General features: G+C 42.0%; 1 protein-coding gene across 4 annotated transcripts in view; it reads left to right on the top strand.

Annotated features, from left to right (window-relative positions):
* Nucleotides 1-23,538, top strand: part of RALGAPA2 (Ral GTPase activating protein catalytic subunit alpha 2) — a 136,199-nt gene that overhangs the window by 97,799 nt on the left and 14,862 nt on the right. For all 4 annotated transcript variants that reach the window (XM_055725932.1, XM_055725933.1, XM_055725935.1 and 1 more), the window contains one exon: nt 21,856-21,977. In XM_055725932.1, the coding sequence (XP_055581907.1) occupies nt 21,856-21,977 (122 nt within the window). The remainder of the gene's footprint in view (nt 1-21,855; nt 21,978-23,538) is intronic.

Here is a 23,538-nt window from a genome sequence, read left to right as displayed (position 1 = left end):
TTGATACTAAAAATGCAGCATCATTAAAGTGAAGTCATTAAACTTCAGAAAATAACCTCAACCTAGCATACATTCATTTTTCTTTTCTCTTGTTCCTGAAAGATCTTACTGTAACTTGTGCCATACCTGTGACTCAAATTAACTTCCCTGTCTTGAAAGTTGACTTCAGGAATTTTTGAGGGCGCTGTCTGCCAGACTTGACACCATTGGAGGTGATTAGAAGTGTAGCAGTACAGAGAAGATGATAGAAGTATAGAGCTGTTACTTTGAGGATCGGGTACTGAAGCTGATGTTCAGAGGCTTCACATATCAGAAATGAATTCCTCCCCTTACTATTAATTTGTCTCCATCTTACCACCTTCCTCTCCCCACTGCCAGCATCTGTTACAACTGGGAAACTGGAAGCTCTGAAAACACTGTTTCCCACAGGCAGGTCCAGTAGTAGAAAATGGAAGTGGCTGGGATTATTTTTCTGTCCTTAATTTTTACATAAATCTCCCATGTTTCTTAAAGGTTTGGAGTTGTAGGAATAGCAGTTACACCCTGTCTGAATAACCTCAGCTATACAGTTCTCCATGCAGCTGCATTTTTCTGATTGTACTAGGTTTAAAACAGTGTCTGTACCTGATGTTTGACATTTCCATTTCACTGGGAAGATAAGAAGAAACATCAGTGTCTTTATTTAATGTGCAACAAAGGCTTCCTATTCTCTTCATTTCAATAACTGGTTATTTTTTAGCTTGTTCCCTTGTTTGCTGTACTGTTGCTAACCCTTTAGGTACTGTATGCCCTGCACTCCCCTATGGCTAATCAGTCCTCCCGGATGTCAAGAGAGGGACGGTGCAACCCTTAATAGTTAGATTACTGAGCATTTTTATGGGGTTTGCAGTAGAGGGGAATCATTCCAATCCAGAAGAACTGTTTTAATTCAGAAACGTTTTCTTTACAGGCTTTTGCAGAGCCTGTTGGGTTTTGTGCTCCCATGTTTTATGACTTGTTGCCATGATAATTCCGCTCATCTTACAGGTTTCTCTAATTGTGATTGATGTGTAATCATTCATTTTATTGAACCTCATTAAGGTCTGCGAACCTCTGTACTAACTTACAGTAATTAGAGCCCAGATAGCCTTTCCATCTGTTCACAAGCACTGTTTAATTAATGAACTTTTAACATGTTCTTTGCCTTGTAAAAGCCCTTAGTATTCTCAAGTTGTTGAATAGGATTTGCATGCCAGCATTTCCGTTTTTTTTAAAATGCCACAGCAACATGCATTTTGGAATCCCAAAAGTCAACACAAAGTACGGGGATCTCAGAAAGCAAAGTGGAGAGATTTTAGTTTCAATTTTTCATGTCAATTACAATATCTGTAAAACTGATGTCTACAAATAAAAGGCTCACATGGATTTCAGTGTTCTTTTTAACACCTGAACCAACAATTTTTAATCTTCCCTTGAGTCGCTGCAGAAGATACACAGAGACCAGTAAACAAAATGTTTCATTTTTCAGTTTAGCACTTACTGGAGGAACACTAGAAATGAGATGCATACAAACGCACATTTTCCTCCCCTTGTATTTCATCTTTTTGTTGCGTTTAGAGCATTGGGACTGAGATGGGTTTGTTACTTCTTTCTTTTTTTAGTCTTCGGTATAATGAGATTTTAGGATGGAGTGAAATTCACCAGTGCTGTTGGAGTTATTGTAGAGAGTATTGTAACAATGGTCCAGAATTGCGAGAAAACGGTAGGACAGAAGATCGTAAAAACTTTGAGTGTTTCTGAAAAAGTCTTAGAACACTTCTGTGTATTAAGAATGTGTAGTCACATAGTTGTGCTGAAGGTGAATGTCAGATTACTGTTGTGACTGACTTTGGAGCGAGAGAGATTAGTAACAGAGAAAAAGGACCCTTTTTCCTAAGGTATTTTTGCATTCATGATTTGTTGCCCTTTTTTTATATATGGCACGGTATTGCAGTACTGTAGTTGTGCTTTACCTAATTTGGATTGATCTTTGTTTACCTTAAATACTCAGGACAAGAATTAAGTCATCCTACTCAGCTCCCTCAAAATCCTTTTCAGCATCCAAAGGCAGACCATCTGTCTGGTCCAGTCATTCTTTCCTCCCCCAGTATGCGTTTTAGCTGGTGCTTTGAGTACGGCTGTATCCTGGAGAAGTGAATATATGTGAAAATATGAAATCAAAGTCCTGGGTGTGGGGCTGTATTGCCTACCTTCTAAATTTCAGATATTATTTGTGAAATAACTAAAAAGAGCCCCTGGTTTCTGTTGTACCTTCGGAGTACTGTTCTGTAGCACCGTGGGAAAGGCACAGGCAAACTTTTCTATGTTGTGGCAGTTCTTGGCCATGTGAATCTTTTGTCGTGGGTTTTCCTCATGCCACTGTCCACTTTCTGACCTTACAAATGTGAACATTGAGTGTTTTCATTGCCCTAAAAGAGACATTTCTGAAACAGTTGTTTTTAATATCTTTTCCAATATTTCTGTATGCTAACCCGTCCTCTCACCACTGACCCCACGCTTTAACGGTCCGTTTAGGTGAACCTAAATGTGGTCCACTCCTCCTTTTTGTAACTGAGGTAGTTCAACTTTCAGGTTGCTGACCTATCTGCGAGAAAAATGTGGTTTTTCTCAAGCGTTTTGGGAAGTGCACATGTTTTGTTTAGGAAAGTACCCATTTGTGCAAAGTATCAGGCGTGAGGCTCAGCTGTGGTGCCTTCGCGTTCTCCATTGGTGACGTTCTACAAGTCAAAAAGACTGATCTTACTTAAGTTCTTCCAAGATGTCATTCCACTGGCTGTGATTGAGTCATAACCAAATGAATTAGGCTTTTTTTGAGGAACAAATTCATTCAGCATGTGCATTTAATAATGCTTGCTTATAGAGTTGTGCCATTCCTTTACAAGCTGATCATTACGAGGATGCAGTTGTGTTTACATGAAAAAACTCTGGGATGTTGTTTCTATGCAGTTCCTTTCCCATTCTCTGCAAGTATTTGGATTCAGCAGTTTCAACACGTCAGCAGAAAAAAAAATGTACAGAAAGGCTTGGTGAAATTTTAGCAGCCAACAGAGCATCCTGATGAAGGAAGGAGGGGAGAAACATCTTGCCCTTCACTTGTTTTCCCTTTCCCTCTCATTCCTCCGCAGGCAGATGCAGGCCCATCTGGACATGTGGCCCCAAGTAACTACCTTGCAGCAATCCTCCAAAGCTGCTGTACCATCTTCGAGCATGTATCTGCTGAAGAAAAGCACTGGAAGAGTTATTACTGGTACTCTCCTTCTAGCTGCTGCTTTAAAGGAGCAGAGTAAAAGTAAATTTTGCCTAAGTGGGAAAGAGGTAATCAGAGTGATCCCAGTCTGTGGTGTTAACACTGCAAGAAGTAATGATCTGATGGAGAGGCTATGGATTGCTGTATCACTGAGGTGGTGTTGCAGCATTTGGTAATACTGCGCTGTTGGCATGTGCTCTCGTTTTCAGGAAGTGCTTCTCTGTACACTTTGCTGAGCAGAGAGCTGTCTAGAGCAAACTGAGTATCTCCAAGGTGTTTGCTTCTCTGGGCTGATTGGCACAACTCTTCTGCAATGCAAGATCTACGTGTGGAATTCTCTGCACTTAGAATGAACATGATTAGTGTAATACATATTTATATTAATACAATTAATAAAAATACATATTTTAGCAATATTTTCTTTTAAGCCTATAAGCACAGGTCCCGTTCTAACCTTAGTAAGCTGAACAGAAATGCTAATTACATGAATTACACTTCAGGCTGTTCTATGATGGGTAACTGATTTTAAATAATAGACACTTACATGAAGATTTTAATATTGCATGTATTTTGTTTACTACTAATTTATTAAATTGTTTGGGCATTTATTATTTATTTTAAGAGTAAAATATTTATAATGGTTTTTCTGTATGTGGCCTGTAAAATGTGTTTTATATTATTTGGGTTTATTAGGAGAGATAAGAAGTTATTCTATCAGTTGTTAAATATTATTGCATGTTAATCCATATTTTAAAAGTTCAAAGAGTGCGTTAGCATGCCTTTCTCTGTTCTTTTTGCTGTTGGTAAAGATGTCCTCATATCAAGCATTCACATTTGTGTGAAAAATAGAATTCACTTCAATCCATGCATAGATTGTCAGAAAGATTAAAGTGTGCATCATGCAATTTTTCTTCTTTCAGAAAGGGGCCTTTGATGTGCTAATGTTCACTTTCTCTCTTTTCATTCAGAAGTGCTGGTCATTGTTTTGAGCTGCAGAACAGTATCTGCTTCATATAAGCAGATTCTAATACCCTGGTAGCCCAACTTTGCTCAAGGTAGCATAATATAAATATGCAATAATATTAATGGCATTATACACTGGGATCAGATAACAGTGTGCCTGCACAGATAAATAGCATGGCAAAGCCAAGGCATTTATTGAAAATAGATGTTGCAAAAAAGCCAAATACTTAATTTCAAATAATCCGCTTACATGTGTAAGTGTTACTGCTGTTATACCAACTCAGATAATTCAGTTTTAAAATAGAAAGCTTGGTGGTGCAATAAGCACTGCATTCTGTTAAAATCACTCTTGAAGAGAAGGCTGTAACGTATTTCCAAAGTTAATTAGCAAGTGAAATTATTTGGATGGCCTCATCTTGTGTTGCAGTGGATATTTTCCAGCAAATGGATGAAATTTTGCAGGCTGCTCACAGGACCAACTCGCAGCTCAAGTAGCAGGGGAGTGATGTAGGTCATGACACAGTCATGACAAATTTACATGGAGAAGGGCTGTTCATAGCTGCTCTTACCTTTGCCAAAGACACCGATTCTCCTTTTGTTATTGACTGTGTAGAAATAGTTCACTGAATTCCTCATGAAGACAAATACTGGAAGTGTTAGTGTGTAGCTGCGCAGGAGTTATTTCAGTGTTGATAGTGTTCTGTAGAAGACAGAATAGTTGACAATTGTGTGATAAAAACCTTCCTTTTTATAATCAGGGGAAATCTGGTGGTCGAGTTTTGAGTAAGTTAAATAACAGTAAACTAGCCTCTGTTGATGGATATTGTAGGAAAGTGTCATCTAGTATGCTCAACAGCTTTCTGCTCAAAATTCAGAAAATTTGCCTGTTGTGTTTCTCAAGTGGTAAAAAACTATAGCTTTCAAAAAGCTGTAATTATAAAACCAGTAAGTTACAAATCAAGCAGTAAAGTTGCACATGTTCAAAATGATTTCTCATATTCTTATTTTAATTAATGATTATATTTTAACTAGAAGATGTTATTTCAGAACACTTATAGCTGGACAGGTATTTCATTGATAAAATTAAGACTTAACAAAAATTGGACAAAAACTTGAATAGCGAAGAACATTACAGAAGCCTGCACTTGAAGTATTTTTAGTGAGGTACGGTGGCAGCATTACTGATGTGTAGCTTCTTCCCTCGGTCACCGTCCCTGTATATTCTCCTTTTCTGTTTGCTTTCACCAGCTTTGATACTTCATTAAAAATTCATCTTCGGCTCTCCCCCTTGCTGTTTGGGATCCCCATGATCTGCTTTAATACCTGAAATGACTCAGCAGTTAAGAACTTAAGAAATTTAGCTTAAAGAGCGCCGCCTTCAAGAAGTAGTGCTAACACTCAGAAAATGATGCGATTCAGCAGAAGCCGAGAAGCAGAAAAGTTCCCAAGTTTTTGCTCAGCCTGTTTCTGTGATGTGCGGCCTGGCTACCTTTCGTGTCCTGTAACTGCTGGAACGGCCTGACTCCCGGGCATCCCACACTTGTGCAGCAGGTATTTAGCTCCTCAGCACACACATTTTGTTAAGATCCTTCTCCCAGTCTATAAAGCTGGAGACGGTGTCTCAAGGCATGTGGCGGGGAAGGGTCAGCCCATTAGGTGATCCGTGGTCATCTTCAACAGAGTACACAAAGGAACATTTCCATGCTGTCTGGAGAATGAGTTGTGTCAAAAAGATCTGTCAGGAAGCAGATGGAAAGGGTTGTGCATGGCAGTGTTGCTTTTTCACCCAGGGGCTCTTATGCAGTTTTTCAGATAGCCTTGGAGAAAGGGACCTGAGCTGCACAGTTGTCACCAGTTGTCATCCACCTTTCCTGCCTGGTGTTGGCTCACAGGGAGCGTGAGCAGAAGCTACTTCTGACTCTCGTGTGGGATTTCCGTTCCACATCATAGCTTTCCCTACAGCAGCACTAGCTCCCTCGTTTGCCTCCTCAAATCAGATTAATTTTCCATTTTAACAAAGTGCTGCCATTCTGTGAATCAGCCATAATCTCATCGTGGTGGAAGTGCGTACTCCATAACCCAGACACCTTGGGGATGGGCAGGAGTGTAAAGCCTTTGCCAACACCCTGTTGCTTGTGCAGCAGAACTGTGCACTGACGCTCTCCCCCGTGTTATTTGTGTTCCCTGATCCTCTGAGCACCTGGGGGGTCTTTGCTGCGGGGACAGGTCACTCCACCTCTTTCCCCTGTGACATGCAGCTTCCACAGCCCAACTCCAGCCTGTCTCTAGTGCTGCAGTACACTTTAATAGCTTTTAATTTCAGAACACAGGCTAAATGCCCTGATCTGGAAGGGACTCTGGTGGCACTTCATCTGTTCTTTCTGCCCACTTTGCTAGGTTTTCAAAGCCCTTCACATTGCCTCTGTAGCCTAATTTCTTCCTATAAGCAGAAGTAGCTTTTCTTTTGTACTGTCTTGGGGCAGTTTTCAGCACTTCTGTTCTTGTTCCTCTGTGCGTTATATTACCTGTGTACAATAGTCTGTTTTCTGATTGTGTCTTAGTCTCGCTTTTTTTAAAAGTTAATTTAAAACTGACTACTCCTAGGTGTTAAAACAGCAACAGTCAACTAGGGCTGTGTAGCCAGCCAGTCCTTCAGCAGCCTCCCTAGTATGTTGTTTCTCCATTTTCACCCTAATTTCTTTTACACTTGTACTTAGAACTTGGTTGTTTAAATAGTATATCGTACAGCTCAGTCATTAACTCGCCTCTTGCCCCACAATTAAATGTGATGGTAAGGCTATGGCTAACCTGAGTTCCTTAAAACCTGTGGGGAAACTTTTTTAGAAACAGTAGAACTTTCAGAAGATAGCAGCAGTGAAACTATTGCATTAACTGGCCTTTTTATGAAGGAGTTGCTTACATTTTCAGTTTTGCTTCCACCCTTCCCCAGTCACCCTCCACCCCCACTTTATAAGTAAAAAAAGCAGATTTCATAAACATGCACCACAATTTTAATTTTCTCCTTTAGGGAAATGGAGAGACATCACAGTAAGCACACTGGCTGAGCTATGCAGTGAAAGGGGAATCCATTCCCCCTACTGAGAGGTCACTTCCAGGGAAAGAAATGTTGTTTTAAATGCTGACTTAATCATCTGCTTTTGGGGATCAAATTTTCCCGACAGGGCTGTGCGCCTGTGACAATGCTGCATGAACAGACAGCGGTGGGTACGTACTGCTGTACCTGTTGCAGGCTGTGTGCTTGAAAGAATATTTTAATTTAATGGATTTTAAGCAACATTATTCAAAGATCAACAAAAGGCATACTGTGTTATATGAATAAAAGATTTCCTCTGGATACTTGTTAACCCTACAATGCCTAGCTGATGTAATTGAAGTGCAACCACCTGGCAGGGAGATTTCACAGTCAGCTGCCAAGGAGGGCCCCGGACAGGAGTACCAGGTGTTGTGCTGCGCCGGCCTGATTGTCGCAGAGGAACAAACAGCATGATTGCGCCGGGCGGCTGGGGCGACGAGCGGGGATGGCTGCCAGCCAGGGAACGCGCTCCTGGGGCTCACTGCTGGACTCAGGTAGAGTGGGAGTTAGGGGCTCGGACAGAATGAAGAGGGGGCAGCGCAAAGTATTGGCTTGAAATGAAGCTGCTGCAGAACTCCCATGGCCTCACAGTTCACAAAGCCAGACCTCAGGAGATGTTTTTCAATACGTCGCATCTATTGCTTAGAGCCCCACGCCCAGGAGATCCCTTACTCAGTCCCCAGGTCTGCTCTGCTTTGAAATATCTACCACAGTGATGAATGCCAGATTATAATTTTAAACCTCCCCCCCCTTTTTATTGTTGTCATTATTGTTGTTATTATTTAAAGCTGGGACAATCCCCAGTGATTTCTTGGTAGTCTTTTTCTAATTTGTTCTTCCATCCTATCCTCTAATGTAGAGCAATTTCCCAGCCTGTATCACTGCAGCAACAAGTAACATTTAGTGTTGAGCATCTTGCAAAGGGTGTCACTCGTAATGGATGTGATAATAAGCCCCACTGTTACCTATCCCTGATTGTAATGAATGTAAATTACCAAGTATAATAGACCTGAAATGGAGCCATTTAGTGTTAGTCCCAGAAATGATGACAAGATCTATAATAAACTAAAGGGGCAAAATTATTTTGTATAATTATATTTTGTTCTGGTTGTAGCTGCCTGATCCTTATACTCTTATCAAACTGACAGTGATGGTTTATTAACCTTTAGTAGGTAAAAAAGGTATGATTATAAATTCATCTGAAAAGATTTTTCCCTTAACCAGAGACTGAGCATTTGAAGGCGAGATCACTAGTCCATTGGCTATATCCAAGGCACAAAGGTGACCTTTGTACATGTGCAATGGGAGGCAAAACCCCATACCAGTAAATTCCAGGAATCCCGTATGTCCGTGTGCTGCTCAGCCGCAGCTCAGTGTGGCTGGACTCGTGTGCACAAAGCCCTCTGGCCGTGGGACTGTGTGCTCTTAGAAATCAGTGTTTTTGCACTCATTCCACGACAGGTAGAAATCATGCATGGTTAAAGGTATTTGGGTTTATTTTTTCTAGACTTATGTGTTAAGATCCTTTATGACATATTCTCTTTCAAAAATAATTTTGTAAACATTTATAACTCCTTCACAGTTTGTAAAATCTTGTGTTTTCAGAGAAATTAAACTTTCCAAGGATTTACGTTTGGGAAACTTTTTAATTTTGAAGAGCTGGAAACATCACTATTGAATATCAAGAAATCAAATATATTTGTGCAAGCGATGCACCAAATATTATATTCTTAGAAGCAATGGAGTGGTTCCTTCGTCACCTCTCATCAGGCTTACAGTGCTTTTTACTCCTTCATTTAAGGCATAGATTCTCCCATCAACAAGATGTGTGTGTGGGGGATGCAAGTTGGTGCAGCAGATGGCTTGCTACACTCATTGTGGGCAAAAATTTTAATTAAAAACTGAATTACAATTTTTATTTCAATTTATGTAAAATCAAGAAGGGCGTTTCCTTTTGTTTCGTCTTCACGTAGATAACAACAGTCTCCTGATTTATCCTTGGCACATATGCACCATATAAATAACACTTGTAGATCTTGCTCAGAAACTCGAAACACAGACTTTCACCAGCAAATTTGTAGATGAGTATAATCGCAGCTGATTTATGGGTCTGCAATTGCCAGCCCATCCTCCCTGCCTCTTGGAAGTTACGTATGCAAATACACAATTAAGTGTGAACTCTTCCCTGTTTAATACAAATTTGCTGGGTGATTTTATCATCATTTCATCTCGCCCTTCTGCAGCGCTGCATGTTTAGGTATCTGGTAAATTAGTGAGCAACTTCGAGCATTGTGGCAAGTGTGTTATACATTAATCACGCCCCGGCGTGCGTTGGCTTCGCTGCGAGGAGCGTTGCGGTTTCACAAAACTGCGGTCAGTAGTGCTCCCAGGGAAGGCACTCGCGATGCTTCTTCACAGAAAAGGCCAGCTAGTTTATGGGGAAAGGTTCAGGGCTTTTGGGAGGGGTTTGGATCAAGGTTGCTTGAAGGGACATCCTCCCACTTTGCACGGGTCTGCGGGGAGCCGGGTGCGGTTTGGGTGGGATGGCAGAGTGCAGGAGCCGTCCTCAGCCCCTCGCCGGCAGGGAGCACCTCTGCAGCTCAGCTGCCCGCAAGGGTCGGTGCACTCTACCCTGTGTGATGCATTAATGCACAGCTAGCTGAACCAGATTCCTCTCCTGAGCTGTGTCAGCTATTTTGCAAGTTTCCCTGCCGCTGCACTGCTTGTCGTCTTTAAGGTGTCGGTAATTATCCCTTTTTCAGCTTTCAAAGCATCCAGATTAGTGAAGTGAACGTGCGGGGAAATATTCTGATAATTTCTGCTTGCTTTCCCTTATAATTTAAATGTGATGTTGAGACAAAAGTTGACTTCTGACTTACTGTGGTGACATTACCTCGCAAGTTACTTAATTGTCTTGTAAATCTGATGAACCGTTCTCAACAATTTTGAAATATGAATCTGTCATTATCTCCCTTTTCCCCTATCTCTGATTGTTCGATTTTCAAAGCTGAGAATGACTTAGGTTATTGCTGGTACATTCAGGTTTTGAATGGTTTGGAGTATGCCAGTATCCTGGGAGATTCTTAACTGTATATTTACTTTGATATTGCTGTGATGGAGCTTGAAAATACAGACTCCGGAAATGCAGTGACCTGTACCCTTTCTCAAGGTGCACTACATAACAGAGTGGGATGAGGAACAGAGCTGAGTGGCATTTGAATTTTTTAAGAGGTAGTGTACCAGTCTGGTGTCATTTCCAGCTTTCGCCGAGTTTGCTTGCACTTGGAGAATGTGATGGCAGTAAGTGTAGTAATGTTAAAATATACTGAGAAGGGTATACGCGCATGCCTGTAAGTCTACTTGTATATATTTCTGTGTTTGTGTATTTTCATATGTACAATGACCAAAGTATAACATCTCATTTTCAAAAACTTTTCTAAGCCTCTTACTTAGACTCTTGTGAGCTGTCATTTTTTTGTTAGTAGAAAATTTTAAGATATGAGTGACTACCAACAGCATTTTGTCATCAGCTGATATCATTAAGAACCTAAACTCACAGACCTTACAAGCAAGTCTGCCCTTTTCCTAAAAGCCTGAGTAAAAGACAGGAAGATCTAGTCTGGCTAGCTGAATATTCCCCTGCTAGCAGCTCCTTTGCATTTATGGTGAGAGAATTGCAGCCCGGCCTGTGCTCAGCAAGAGGCAGCACTCACTGCAGAGCATCCCCGCGAGCACGTGCCCCAGCTGCCCTGGGATTTGGAGGTTTGCAGGATCCTTCCGAGCTCCACCTGGAAATTCATCATGGCAAGGCACTGCGGATCCTGGCCGAGTGGCTAGCTGCGCTCCCAATATGGGTTCTTGCTTAATGAGCAGGCAGCTGCATTCTGTATCAACTTTATTTTTGAGTGTCCTGAGGGTAAAGGTACACGTATAGGACATTACAGCAATCTCATCATGAGGTACAGAGGCATAACTCACTGAAACAAGGTCCGTAGGAAGGAGAAGAGGTTCTCTCATTCCCTCCTGTGGAGACTCAAACAGTAATTGCTGTGGCTGTGTTTAAGGAGAAGGCATGAGGCTTTCACTTAACCATGCTGCGGTCTTTATTTTCTGGTTACGGCTCCAAGTAAACATTCCACTATCTGCTGTGCATGTTTTAGGACCAAATCGTATTATCTGACATGTCCAGAGGAAGTTGCAGCCATATAGGAGAGCCATGTGATAAACAGCTCTTCTAATTCCTGCCTGCCTGCCTCACTTATCTCCATCAAGACTATTAATATTTCCAGCATGTAAGCAGTTTCCAACAGCTGTCAAATGCAAACAATGAGCTACCAGAAAAACTGTTTCTGCTTCTCCCCCTGAACTTGGCTCCCCAGTAAACACACTTATACGGCCCAGAGCTAAAGACACTGAAGTCCAGGACCAGCTAAAGGTTTTGATAGTTTGCAGCCTGCTGCTGCTACCAAAACCGGATGCTGTATCTTATGAGAGAGAGGGGATTTCTAGCTTTGCAAAAATGAAATGAGTTCCACTTAAGATGTTAAAACTACAGAATTACTATTCATAGAAATAACTCTAATTAAAGTCACTTTTGTTTCTAAAACATACTAGTTAGTAGAAGTGTTTTAAAATACAACATTTTTTTTTTTTACTTATTAAAACAGGAGAGATGGGAAATCTGTCAAGGCAAAAAAAATTGAGGCCCGAGTTATTCTCTAGTTCCTTAACCACAAAATCATCCATTTTTCAGTCTCTCTGTACCTCCATCTTCTGTAAAATGAAGGTAATAATACTCCCTGGCTGTACGGTTTTCTTTCTGCTTAAGTGTCAGATGTTCAGCGTAGCTATCCTGCTTTGGAAACAACAAAAAAAAAGTTAAAAAATTAATAGCATGGATGCGAGGTGCTTCATACAAAGAAGGTGAAGTGCCTGAGCATTCCTCAGCATATTTAATTTATTTGTGTGGATAGAGCATATTTGTTTTTTACTTGGCATATTCTGGTCCTTTAGTTTCCATTAGGTCGTCCAACCTACCAGTGAGGGTCTCACACTTGGAATATGCTGAATAATACCCACATGGCTTGGCCATCTGTAAGTGGTGAATGAATGACAAACACTGGTGGACAATGTCTTTATGTTGCACATTCAGATAAGCTATATTGTGTTGGTAGCACACACCAGGTCTGACGTTTTAATTAAATATTTGGTCCACACATGCTGCAAAAATTAGTGAGTTTGCAATTTTCTCCTTAACCTGACCCATGCAGTGCAGTCTGCAGGCTCCAAGAGAGCACCCGTGTTAAGCAGAAGGCAGATGCACAATACACGTAAACCCCACTAGTGATGGTTTGTAGCTCCAAAACGGCACTGCTGTTTCCTAAACAGCCTCTCCTCCTAAGGGTTCAGTTACTCGGTCACTTTTTTTTCTCTGAAGAATGAGTTACAAATGCCAGCCACCCAATGCAAACAGGCCTGAAGGTTTTTCTCCACAAGGTTTTGGGGAGGGTTTTAATGCAGTACAGCATCTGTCGTCATAAGCTGTCATTTCTGCAACCACTTTAACGATACCTCTGAAGTGATCGCATGTTGGGGAAGGACATCAATTCACAGGCTGGCATCTGGCTTTCTATTAGTGACTCTTTATTGCTGTTACTTCAGGGTTGAGGTTTTCAAAAGTTCTCAAGATCTGCCTGATAAAAGCAGTCAGGAGTTTTACCGTCCCTCCCAAAGGTTGGTGTGGGCAACTTTTAACAGTTCTGAAAATCCTGCTGCTGCTGTTCACAAACAAAAAAATATTAGAATACTGGTTTAGTGGAAAGATACTCAAGCTTTCAAAAGAAACCTCCCTTTCCCTGTAATACACATATGCTGTAACAAAGCGGATAATAAAAGTAAAAGGGGATAGTATTGCTGGTATGTGGCTAACAGTAGTGGACCAGGGATAGTATAGTATCCCTGTGTGCTCAAGCAGCCAATTTGAAGGAACTGGAAGGCATAAGTAAATGACAAATAATTGAACCTTTGTACCTTTGCCCTTTTTCTGAGATGTCCAAAAGTAACAGCTCATTAGTGGAATTACTGAAATAGGTGCATTTTATTAGTGTTTGAAAGTTTAAATTTATTCTTGAATAAAATTAAGACTGCGACAAAGCATGGGGGAAGCATTGCTTGGTAACATGTGACCTTTCCTCCAGTTATTTATCCCTTGATGATCACCCCGCTTGTGGAACAAGCCAGATAATTGCAGAACATGAGCATTGGCAGCTGTACATACACTGATAAAATGGGACAGCTATGATGTTATACTGATCCCTCAGAAAATACGACCTAGGGATTTGTCTTCTGCAGTCATTGGGCAGCTTTCTGTCTAGACCTGTACAGTGAAGGCTCCTCATGATGGCAGCTCCTTTTCTTGAGCTCCTGCTCAGTGCATAGGCAAAGGCAAGGTGGGGCTAGGCTCTGCTCTCAATGAGGTTCTTCTGAGGGTCCATCTCTGTCCATCTCTTCTGCAGCCTGTGCTGCCTTGGGGGAGACCAGCAGATCTTCTCAACCCTCTGTTCTCTGGGCCTCTTCCACCCATTTTGCAGTCTCCAGGTTATTTCCCTGGGTGACCAAGTACTTTGCTGGAGGAGAATGCCAGGAGATAGCTCACCCCTCTGCCCTCAGGAGAGGGGACCTCTACAGCTCTCTGCTCTAGGGCCCTGGAAAGGTGACTTTCAGTTAGACCTGCACAGCTTCTGTCCTTTTTGAGTAACTCTCAGGATTGGATAGGAGCTATATGGATACTTCTAGAGAAAATATATATTGGGGGAATCATGCCCCACTAATTTGCTGGCCAAGAACTTGTATATCTGAACGTACAATAGTCCTTGCAGTACTTTCAGAAATAGCTTCTTGGGGGTTAAATCTTTGCGTGCCTTGTGAAATGATTTACCAGTTAGGGCTTCTGTTGCCCCAACTGATAATAGGCAATTAAGTCATCACTTTAATCAATTGAAATATTTTAATCAAAGCCTTATCAGTATGGTGAGGCATGGAGTGCAGCTGCTGAATGGACCTGGCGTATGCAGAGGGCTGACTGTACAATGCAGAATGTACAGTGCCATTTTTCTAGGCACATATGTGTTTGGCAGTTTTGCCACTGGTCTGTGCACTGCTGTAGTGTTCTGTTGCTGCTGTACGAGGCGAGGAATGCTTTCAATGAGAACAAAGGTGATAAAGGAGATGAGGTGCATTTCTAACTTTTTTTTTTTTTCCCTCAGAGCAGGTATCTGTACAAACAGGAATACCTGATAGGAGATAATCACAAGTACTCTACGTTGGAATAAAAAAAGCTTCAGATAGGGATAAACATGAGTGCTGTCAAAGTACAGAATTGCATTGTATTAGGAAAGTAATCCGTTGTTCCTTCACCCCTCCTACAAAATGATCGGTCTGTAATGGTATGATGTTATCTGCTCCCAGGGGCTTCCCGCAAGGAGTAGTAGTAGTAAATTAAGATGAAAGCTTGTTTTCTGCCTTAATCATAATAAATGCAAAATTCTTCCCTGAAGCACTTGGCATGACTAATGTGCCACATATTCTTGATATCCCAGAGCGGCAGGCAAGTGCTTCTGCCAGACGGGTGGTTTGCAGCACACCTTGGGCAACGTGCTACCTAACAAGCCACGGGAGCCAAGAGCAAGCGCCAGAGCAGGGCTCCGCACAGGAGAGCGTGAGCCAGAGCTTTATGCCTCGGGGCACCTTCACGTTACTTGATTTCTGCAGAAATGGTTTGACACCATGTGAAATGTGGTTTTGTTGTTGTTTTCCAGTTTCTTCTTTAAAGCAGTTAATGGCAACAGTCTGTGAGGAAAGAAATGCATTGCACAGTGCGTGTTGGAAAATGCTGTAGCAGTCTGCCATGTTACTTGCAGCAATTACAGGTTATTTTTTATTCGGTGTTACGGCAGTATCTGAAACCCTGTCTCCATCAGTCGGGACTGGGATTCTTTTGTAATCCTGAGCAAAGACCCAGGCTCCCCTTGGGGGGAGAGAGATGGCAGAGCTCCAGACATGGTGCCAAGACAGTGGGCAAAAACTCCTCAAAGGAGAAATCCATTTGGAAATCTGTCTGTACCTGTCAGTTTTGGTGAGTGTCGCATTTCTTGTACACCAGGGTGTGCTGGGCTCCAGCCATCCCCCACGACTGGAAATCCCCCCTCTAGTCCCCCTGACACAACAGTAAAAGAGGGCTGCCTGCCTAGTGTAATTCTGTACTGAGGGGTGGCAGAGCAGAGGAAAATTATACTGCGGAGAGGATGAGCTCTTGGTTTTGGCAGCAAAGGATCATCTGCCTGCTCTGGATAAGGAGGTGGAACAGCAGCCCTGGCACTAGCCGTCCCTGCTCCGCTGAGGGAGGGCATCAAGCCCTGCCTCCTGCGGCTGCACCGCAGACAGATGGCCTTCTCAGGGGCTGACCACGGTGAGGGAGCCCGTCTCACTCCCCTCTAGCACAAAACCGTTGGTTTGAGTTGGATGGTTATAGTCAGCCTCGTCTAATACATGTCTTACGTGTTATATTGACCAATTTAAGACATGCATCACTCTGAAAAGTTTTAATCTCAGATGCTCTGTTCTAAAAAAAGCACATAAATCTGCAGTTGTTGACAGGTATGGTTTAATTGCACCTGTTCAGTGAAGGATATATGTTACTAAAATTCCCCCAAAAGTTTTCAGTTAAATTTGTGCAGCAGTGACAGCCACTAGACCATAAATGATGGCAGGCCCAATCAAGCATATTGAGTTTCACACTGAAATTGCCTATCGCAACATTTTAAAAGCACAGTAATTCTCTCCTGTTCAGAGCTTAAGGAGAACAATTAGGTGCATAGAGGTCATTTACCAATACATTTATGTTAACCTCAATTTTATGGTCCCTGCTTTATTCTGCTTTGGTAAGTCCCAAACATTTATGTTCTTGTTTGGTTTCAAAACCACTATCGTGGTTTCAGGAGCAAACCTTTTTTGTGGAACCATCTTTGGTTCTTATGATACAAATTAGGAGGATACCAAAATACATTGTAATGGTCAGAAATGATTTACCAGTAGTTCTTTGGTACTGAAGTCTTGAAAGGGCAATGGGTAAAACAGAAGTTCACCATAGCCTTCTATTTCCTCTGCCTTAGAGTCTGTCAGGCCTGCCCAAGGAATCGGCTGTTTGCAAAACAGGTTTTCCTTCTCTTGTCTGCACACTACCCGTGTGATCACCTATATAAGCACCAGTGAGGCTGGAAAGCTCTAGCATAGATTTGGGAAACATGCTTTCTTGCATTGAACTAAGTTCAAAGATTTTATCCTTCAAGTCTCCCTAGTTGGGTGGAAGGAGGAATTGGCATGTGGACATGTAGACAGCCTTGATGTCCGATGGGCTGGAAAGAGCTGTCTGCCTCTATACTTTTAGCTACTCCACTGGCCAGATGCCCCCAAAGCCCTTCTCAGGGTGGGATTCACATCACAGATGGAAATTGCAATAGGTTCATGCCAATAGTCCGCATTAACTTCCTTGGCAGTCCCTCCGGAGCCAGAGGAACAGTTGTTTCAGCGCGCGCTCTCCATGGACCCAGGCGGTGGGGTTCCAGTCCCAGGCCTAGAGCCCCTTGGCATCGGCACGCTGCAAACGATGAGCTCTGGAGAGCAGCCAGTCAATTCTCTCTCCACCTGTTCACAAACCCACAAATACTTTTGTCTTTTGTTTGCATGAAGAGAGTGCTGTGTCAGCAAAATACAGTTGTTTCCGTATGTTGGTGAGAGTACATAAACGTTGCCAAAATGTTTTATTTCCAAAAAATAGAGTGGGGAAGGACTTGCTAGCCATTGCCATCAGCAGTGATGGGTAGTTGATGGTTTTGCTTGAAGTCAGCGCATAGTTAAGGTTAGTAAGCAAAAGTTCTAAATTTTCAGGATCTGTTTAAATAATCATCTTCTATTTTTTCCCTGTTTCTAAATAGTTATTTATGGTTTAACATTGTGCGTATGTGCAGAGAGGGAGATGTTGGGCAGACCCAGGGATGGCTCAGCTCACCTGTAGACCCCAGATGAGTAGGACTTCGAAGGCTTTTCAAGGTCTTTATATTTTAAATCATGCATCTGAAACTGGCTGTACGTTGTAGAGGTTAATTGTGGAGGTGATGCTCACAGGTCAGCTGTGCACTGGCTGCTACCTGCATCTCTGGTGAATATTCAGAAAATTCTACATTACTTCTTCTTTTGGATTGTCCATCTGGAAGGAGGTCCTGCATGTGTTTCACCACAGAGCTTCACAGATCGTCCTACTGCTTACATTGTATAGCTGAACTGTTAAAATAATTGATGAACTGATATAAAAGCTCATGATACTCGGATACTGAGATTTGCTTGCTGTATTCAAATTTGAGCTAAATTCTTTTCTCCCACAGTTACACGTATTCATGGTGGATAATTCACTCCTTGTCGTGGCTCTCGACATAGTTTAATATATGAAATAAATAAAAATGTTCATGCCCATTGAAAACATTCTGCTCTGAAGTTTCACCATGGTAAAAGCAAAATGTAAAATAATGCAGTTGTTGAAGAGGTGGGTCAAATTGCCATACATATTAAAAGAGGTTGCTTTTGATCAGCTCCTTTGAATGTCTAGTATAACTCCGTTTATCTGAAGATCTCAGGGGACGCCCAAAACCTTCAGATAAATGAGGGCTTAGTTAATCAGGGAAGCCAGCTGTCCAGCTTCTTCACCGGGGTAGGGTTCAAGATCATAACCCATCCTCCCTGCAGCCAGGCCGTCTTCAGAAAATGATTTGCATGCTTCACTTCAGCAATCTAGCCTTGAGGCTTCTGTAGAAAAGCCAGCCAGGCACTTCAAGCTTTCTCCTGGCCCTGCTTGACCCAGAGCATAACAATGAGCTGGGAGTGGGAGTTTGCTGATATATGTGTTGCATTTTTTAAAAAGTAGTAGTTTATGCGGCACTCTGCACATACTGGCTTGATGTAAATAATGCGACGCAGCTTAGCATTCATGGGCATCTTTGCATCAGATGTGCTATGCCGAAAGCTGACAGGGGAGAGATGACACAAATTTCATATTAAAAAGATTCAGCTTAACATTCTAACACATGTAAGTAAGTAAAATCGCATCACGGGTTCTTAAGGATGAAGGCACAGCACATTTACAAGGGCTGCAGTTTTGACAGATCAAGTATTGCACTAGTGATTATCTGGATGAAAGCGTTTTTACATGGTGATAAATACGAAGCTTCTTGAGGCTGCAATTGAAAATTACTGTTTCAGACTGCTCCTGTACAAATGGTCTTGAAATGCTGAGTCTTCTCCTCTGCCCCCTCATCTCTGTCATATTATTGTTCTTTGGGTATGTTAGGTTCTCTCAGATCCTGAAAATACCTTGCCTGGGACTCCAGGCTGTCTGATGGATGACTAACGTAGTGGTGCCTGCAGAAGGTTCTGACATAAATACAGTTAAGTAGCAAAATGATGGGTTTGTTTGCATGTAAGAAGTGGAACTTGAGCAGGTTACAGAACAAAGATTTTTGTGTGAGAGGTTAGGCACTATTCGTGATGTCATGCTAGTTTCTTGACCTGTGTTTACAAGGCTGGAGGTATTTTGGGAGGGTTCTTTAAAGCTTGTTTATTAAGTTTCTAATGCCTCCATTAGAATTCCTAAACTTCAGTAAAACCTTAGTTGACTTTTTTTTTTTAAATGAATCCAAACTGTTTTCCCTAATATGTGTGTGTTTTAAAATAGGGATAGCAGAGAGTTTAGTTTAACTTTCCTGCAGTGACTTAATGCTTTTTAGATTAGGCTGTAAGTGAAAATCAGTATGAGCATCTCGCTCACTGCCCGTGTGGGAGCAGCCGCTGTGCTGTCTGGTGCTGGTGGTAGCTGTGCTGTGGGGAGCCTGGGCAAGGTAAGGAGTTCACTGAGCTGCGAAGGGTTCAGGTGAAGTGGAGCTGGTTTATGCAGCGGCCTTCCTCACTGAGTCTGTGGTACCTGCACCTACTGCTTTCAGGTTTTTAATCTGGAAGAGCAGCACTGAATTGGGATCTTCCTCGTGTGCCTCTGGAGCTGCTAATCGCACTGCACAGCGCTCTGGACCTTGGCTTAAGCGCAGCTCAGTATGTTATTTTTCAGATGCCTCTCCTGTAGCTGCCCAGCTGTTTGGCTGAGTGTTTTTTTTCTGGTCTTTTGTGTGGTTAGGGTATCTTCCATTTCATAAATAAGGGTTTTACAAGATGTAATGCTAACCTAGTCAAAACCTCCTCACTCTCTTTTTCCGTGCAATATTTAGCAAAATCGGTACAAACTTCTGGTGTGTTAGCAGTTGTTCTGCGCATTGTATGCTTATGTGTTAGATGTGCAAGGTCTTTCATTAAACAGCAGGATATTATTAGGCATAGCATGAAAAGCCTTTATAGTCTCCCTGCCTTGTTTAAAGTGGGCCCACAAGCAGACCGCAGCCTAAAAGGCTGTGCAATGAATTGAGCGCTGATGGCTGGTCCGCAGGCTCAGGTGGTCGTCAGCCGCAAGTTTAGCCGAGCCCTTTCAGTAATTTGTCACGCCTGGGTCTGTTCCCGCTGCGCCAGCACGTGCCAGCTCCGTGGCGGAGGGGCTGTTCGCCAGACGGCCACGCAGCCCCCGCGTCCCGCTGTTAGCAGGGCCAGCACTCGCCCGGCCGTGTGCTCCGCACAGCCCTGGCAACAGCCGAGCGCACCGTGGAATAAGCATCTTCATAATGAGAAGTGAATGGCATCCGTCAGTCCCTTTAGAATAGGGCCCAGGCGTGTGCCTCCTCTCCTAGGAAGTTTGGCAGCCTATTCATTAACAAGAGTCATCAGGAGTTCAGCCCATAATAGGGAGGCAGCCCCAAACGCAGGCGGGCTAATGCTTGCACTATCAGGAATGTGTTCTCCTGGGCATAGGGAAAAGAGAGAAAAAAACTAAGCAAATAATGCTGTCAGCAGGTGCAAACTCTGAAATGCTATGTATTGATTTTCTTTCCTCGGGCTTCCACGGGAAGTTTATAAGAAGATTTATCACATATCAATCGTCCTCTGCTAGCATTAAAAGCAAAAAATTTTTTTTTCTTTTTTACCACCGAGCTTATAGGAACCTGAGTACAATTAAGATGTGCTTTGCTTATTGCCCTGGAGGTAGAACGCGAGACCGTCATGTCCTATTTTTAAGCATGGCTTTACTCTGATATATTTTTTTTTTTTAAATCCTGTTTCAGAGTGGTTTTGTTGATGTAATGAAAGTAAAAAATGGTACTTCGGTATTAATTAGTAATGCTTTTCAGTTTTAAATGCCTTCACCTGCATTATGTTGTCACTGGTGTTATTCTCACTGCTTCCAATTTCTAAATCTAAATTGGCCTTTGCTTCTGCATAACAGTCGCGCAGAGTTAGAATGCATTTCTCCGTAACAGAAACAAAATCTGAAAACTTTTGTTTTAAATGAGGAAACAGAGAATGAGATGTCATACTGGCTCCTGCGAGCATTAATTCATAAAGTGATACGTGAGGTTCTTCAGCCCATTGTAGATTTGTTTCAGACGTTATCCTGTTATTGGAAGTGTATGATTCACCTTCTGAGAAAACAGAAGCTGCACACAAAAGGAAAAGATTTGCTTTCTCCGCTGTGAAAAGCTGCCGCAAGCAGGGGTCCTATTAAGACAGCTGGAAAGTTGCTTCAGCTTGTTACGCTTGTAAGTTTTATTGGTGACTGGTTTTTGATTACACATTTGAATGCTGTGTGTTCCAGGTTGCCGAGTTTTAATTAAAAGGCAATAGTCTTGATTTTAGATTGCTTTGTTGCCTGCATTATGCAGACTATAATGCGTGCAAGTAGTGGGGTGAATTTTTCCAATATGCATCATTTATTTAGGATACATAAGATTACACCTCCTAGCACCTGCCTTAAGTACAAACTTCACAGTTTCAGGCACTGTTTATGACAGCTAATTTCTTTTATGAACTACAGTGATCAAATACATGGGGGGTGTGGGGGGGTGTGTTTGTGTGGGGATAGTTCTCCTCTGTCCTGTAGCTTGTCTCTTCAATCTAACTATTTTTCTAGTCTGACAGGGTCATTGTAATGGGAACATTGTGTACCAGGAACTTCCTGTAATGCCACAGCTTGTCTGCTAAAGTTGGGGTTTGCTTTAAAAAAGCCTGCAGTCTACGGGGTTCGTTTCTGCCCTTGGTAACTTCAGCAATCTGTCGGATCTACTGAGTTGCAGCTTTTCATTCACAGAGCTAAAAGGTATTACCCTTAATTTTAAGCCATTGGGCGTATTCACTCCTCAGCGTTCACGTTCAGAACTGTTAAGCAGCATTGTGCAGTTTTGGTCCCCTCTTTTCCACGCCTGCATACAGCCTGGTTAGCATTGTTGAGTATCTGAAGTGCTGGTGTTGGTGGACGTTGTGTAACATTATTCAATTCTGCACACACATTTCCTTAACCTGGTTGTTGCAGTTATGAGGAAAGAGCTCTGTATCTCGAAGCAATAATCCAGAACCATAAAGAAGCAATGACATTTGAGGATTTTGCCGCTCAGGTCTTTTCTCCCTCTCCCAGCTACTCCCTTGGTGGAACTGGTGAGTCTCTGGACGTTATTTTTCTCTTTAGCACTAAGAAGCACTTGAGCAGCAGATGTACACCTGTTTTTTGTAGATAAATGCTTGCAAATTTAAGACAACCATTCTTCCCCTGAATCTACTAATGAATATCAAAAGGAATGATGACATTCATTTTAATTTGTTTTGCATCAGAGCTATTCACTCTGCTCCTTTCTTCAGCTATCCTGTTAACCCCCGAATCTAGCAAGGTTAATGAACTTTCTCTCAGTAATGTGCTCTGGTTCATTCAGGAGTGTGGGTTTCTTGCTGAGCTGGGAATATGTTGTTCAAAAGCTATGCCTGAATTGGTGCTTACTTATGGAAAAATAGTTCCTCACAGTAGAAGCCGTTGCTACTAATGCTAAATGGGGATTATGCTGCTCAGATACCAGGGTCAGGGATTAATGCAAAAGAAATGTAAGAATGGTGTTCTGTTAGAAAATCATGGCAGTGTGCAGTATGCTAACATTTCCCTTAAATATAGATAAGCAAATTTCAGGCTTCCTTCCAACACCTGGTCTGGAACCTGTTTGAGTATATGTGTGTGCGTACATGTGTACATTTATGTACACGCACATGAATGCGATCATCATTCATCAGCCCCACTGAAATACAAAGATGTGATGCTGAACTCTGTGAATGTATTCCTTATGTGCCCTATAAAGGTTTTAATTTAGCGTACAGTCAGTAAGTTGTGAACTGCTACTTTGCTGTTTTACTAAATGTCTCCTGATGGAAACTTCGACTCTGAAATGCAGATTTCTAGTACCCTTAAGATTTATTTTTTTTCCAGTCTCCAAAAAGTATATGGTCACTATGGGTTAGACTCTTTAACAAAGATTCCTTAATCCTTTTTTTACCCCCGTCGGGTGAAACTAGCACTTTCTAATTATTCCCTGCTACTCTTTCGGATTGTTTAATAGATTATTTCAAACCTTTATAAGCAGGACATCTGCTGTATTTCTCTTTAGCCTGACTTGTTAGCAAAAATCTTCCATCTAAACTGAAAAATTGAAGGAAGAAATTAAATTTGCTAAAATAAATCACTTACAAATAAAATCAGCCGTGCATCATTGTTTAACGTTACTGGCTCCAATCCTCGAGCTTTCAGAGCTTTGTTAGGAGATAAGAGGTGTATGCATGTCCTTGCATTGGTCGCCAGTAGCAGCAGGCAGAAGGCTTTGGAGATAAGCAAGCTGGCAGAAGTAAAGGGGAACCAGTGCTATTTACATAATCGCGCCTCTGCTTCCTGGAGAGGCGTCAAGAAACACAGGGATGGCCTCTATTGATCTTTGTTGAACTGGAATACTAAACAACATTAGAAAAGCTTATAACTTAAAGCTTTGATTAATGTTTTCTACATTAAAAAGTAGAACAGCTGTGAATTAAATTCTTTTATACACTCTGCCAAAAGCCTGAGACAAAAAAATTATCAGTTTCAATAGAAATGTAGATTTCATGCGCAGTGTTGTTAGCGCTTTGAATCATTTATCTGTTGATGCATCAGCAAATAAAAATGTAGATACATTGATATCTTTTA

Source organism: Falco cherrug, chromosome 13 (assembly GCF_023634085.1).
Source record: "Falco cherrug isolate bFalChe1 chromosome 13, bFalChe1.pri, whole genome shotgun sequence".
NCBI classification, from domain to species: domain Eukaryota; kingdom Metazoa; phylum Chordata; class Aves; order Falconiformes; family Falconidae; genus Falco; species Falco cherrug.
Note: the sequence above shows the minus strand (reverse complement) of the source record. Positions and strands in the feature narration are given on the sequence as shown.